General features: G+C 51.1%; 1 protein-coding gene across 1 annotated transcript; it reads left to right on the plus strand.

The window, feature by feature from the left end:
* Positions 1-217: 217 nt before the first annotated feature.
* On the plus strand, positions 218-1543 carry LOC120704717 (peroxidase P7-like). Its single transcript, XM_039989201.1, has 2 exons — positions 218-568; positions 667-1543. The coding sequence occupies exons 1-2, from the start codon at positions 341-343 to the stop codon at positions 1426-1428; spliced, it is 990 nt and encodes a 329-aa protein (XP_039845135.1). The 5' UTR covers positions 218-340; the 3' UTR covers positions 1429-1543.
* Positions 1544-3068: the final 1525 nt, after the last annotated feature.

The raw sequence follows: 3068 nt of genomic DNA on the forward strand, positions 1-3068 counted from the left end.
CTGACCAGAGACCGTGCCAACACCTGCCGCACGATATCCCGCGTGCACACGTAGAGAGTAGAAGCGCGGGAGCCGGGACGCGCGCGGCGCGGAGGCAGCGGGAGAAGCTGCAGCTGCAGCGCGTGCCCACATGGTGGCATCCTCTCCTTATATAAGCAGGCATCGTCGTGCTCCATCGGCACTCATCATCATCCACTGCAACTTTCGCACTCAACCAGCTCGAGGGCACGCAGCTTCAATTGCAGGCTTTGCAGCTTCAATTCACTGCGCACACAAGATATAGAGCTATATATAGAGCTCTCGGCGCCAGCACATCGATCTCGGCACGTCGACAGTCGCCATGTCGCCGTCGAGGATCGCTTCTTGGCTTGTCCCGCTGATCCTCGCTGTCCTCCTCGCGTGCACCGCCGCCAACGGTGACAACCACCACCTCTCCGTCAGTTACTACGACAAGACCTGCCCCAGAGCGCAGCACATCGTGCAGGCCGTGATGGCGTCCAGGGTCGCCGCCGACCAGGCGATGGCCCCCGCCGTGCTCCGCCTCTTCTTCCACGACTGCTTCGTCAACGTACGTCCCCACTTCATCAACGATTTTCCCGACTATCTTGATCCCTACTTGTTCCTGCATTGCGATTAATAAGCTACCCACAAATACTAACGCGACAGGGATGCGACGCCTCGGTCCTCCTGGACGACGCCGCTCCCTTCTTCGAGAGCGAGAAGCACGCCGAGCCCAACGACTCGCTCGGCGGCTTCGACGTGATCGACGAGATCAAGTCCCACCTCGAGCACTCCTGCCCGGCCACCGTCTCCTGCGCCGACATCCTCGCCCTGGCCTCCCGGGACGCCGTCGCCCTGCTCGGCGGCCCGACGTGGAACGTGCAGCTCGGCCGCAAGGACTCGCGCGGCGCCAACAAGCATGCCGCCGAGGAGGAGGACCTCCCCAGCCCGACCGCCAACCTCACCGAGCTCATCGCCAAGTTCGCCGAGTTCGGCCTCGACGCGACGGACCTGGTCGCGCTCTCCGGCGCGCACACCGTCGGCTCGGCGCGGTGCCACCACTACAGGGAGCGCGTCTACGGATACGACGGCCAGGGCGGCGCCGACATCGACCCCTCGTTCGCGGAGCTGCGCCGGCAGACCTGCCAGGCCGGCGACGATGCCAGGGCGCCGTTCGACGAGCAGACGCCGATGAGGTTCGACAACGCCTACTACAAGGACCTGGTGGCGCGGCGCGGCCTCCTCACCTCCGACCAGGAGCTCTACGGCTGCGGTGGCCCGCTGGACCATCTGGTGCAGAGGTACAGTGAGGACGGCGAGGCGTTTGCGAGGGACTTCGCCAAGGCGATGGTGAAGATGGGCAAAATTCCAACGCCCCCAGGGATGCCGGTGGAGGTGAGACTCACCTGCCGTAAAGTAAACTATTGATGATATATATGTGGAGGGAAATGCGATCGAATGTATTGGCTTCAACCTTAATGCATGTGTTAAGTCAGTAAAGAAAAGTTGTAGAAAATCAATTGTAATAAAGTCAGTTGCTTTTTTATTTGTTTATTAATAATTATGCTGTACATTTTGTTACTTTATAATGTGGAAATAAACTAATATGAATGACGCGTCAAATTTGTAACAGTAGCTTCATTTGTGGCACGTTGCGGCATTTTGCTAATCGTGATTTTGTATAGATTTCAACATTTTCAAGTGGAGAATAAAAAAAACGCGGCCGGGGTGAAACGGCCCCCACCGTATTTCATTAAGAGAAAGCGACTACGGCTTCTCCGACCACGGAAAAAAACCCCGAACTCTAGCCTATGCCCACAAGGGCCATGCCTTACGACGAGCACAACGAGGGAGATTTTTTTACCCCTGCACTGCCTGCCAGAAAATCCGTCCCCATGGGGGATCGAACCTTGGCCGGCAGGCAGGGGGCGCTACTTGAGCCCTGCAAGTCAGTCGGGCTGCAGGCTCGTTCGCAAGTGGAGAATAAAAATCATGGACATATATACCACTAAGGGGCCGTTTGGACCCTCACATTCTAATGGAGTGGGAATCTACTTAATAAACTATACTATTTGGTAAGAATTTAAGATCTCACCACTTCACTACGGAATGCGCCACATTGAACCCCACAGGGTATAGATCGGCTGACAAAGGCAAGTTTGCCGTGGGTTATTGTTCGGGCACTCAGCAAAAACACTTATAGTTCAAATCTGACTTATCCCAAGAAATGTATTTAATGAAATAAAATAATTAAATATAGCAAAAAGACAGAAATAAAAATACCACAAGTTAACGTGGACTACCATGTACAATATGGGGATAGTAGAAAAAAAGTTGGGAGTGTGGAATCAAAATTTTTAAAACACTTTGCCGTTTGCTGGACTTTAGACATGCAGCAAAGAAGTATTGCACAGGGCAAAATTTCTGATTTGCCGTGTGCCAAGCCAGGCACACGGCAAAAAGCCTATTTGCTATGTATTTCGCGGGCAGTACACGGCAAAAGAAGACATTTGACGTGTGCCCGATTTTGTGCAAACGGCAAACCTTTGTACACACGGAAAACTACCATTTTCAGGTAGTGGATCACTTTCCAAAGTTTAGATATAAGTCTACCGAAATTGATTCTACGCACCACCTAGCTATATTTTCTATTTCTATTCTGCAACTTCTATAGCGTGTTTTCTTTGGCTCACTCCTCTGTAGCAGAAACCTATAGTAGCACATAAGTATCTCCTTCCTTCATATGGCCAACAATAATATACAAATATATTCCATATATAACCATTGTTCCTTAATAGATTTGTGTCTAAATTATAATTATTAGAATAATGAAATCCAATTCCAATGTTCCAAATGGGGCTTAAGGCTAATACTAGTGCAAGTTTAATAGAGGTTTTGTGCGTATCAAATACAGTGGCTATCGGTGTTTACCGCCAGCCTACCAAGGGATACCCTAAGGTAGGAGATGGTTTGTGGACAGATAGCAAAATTTGAAACTTAAAGGTAAACGGAACACAAGATACAAATTTAGATAGGTTGAGGCCGTCAGAATAGCATAATATCCTATG

This window comes from Panicum virgatum, chromosome 4K (assembly GCF_016808335.1).
Source record: "Panicum virgatum strain AP13 chromosome 4K, P.virgatum_v5, whole genome shotgun sequence".
NCBI classification, from domain to species: Eukaryota; Viridiplantae; Streptophyta; class Magnoliopsida; order Poales; family Poaceae; genus Panicum; species Panicum virgatum.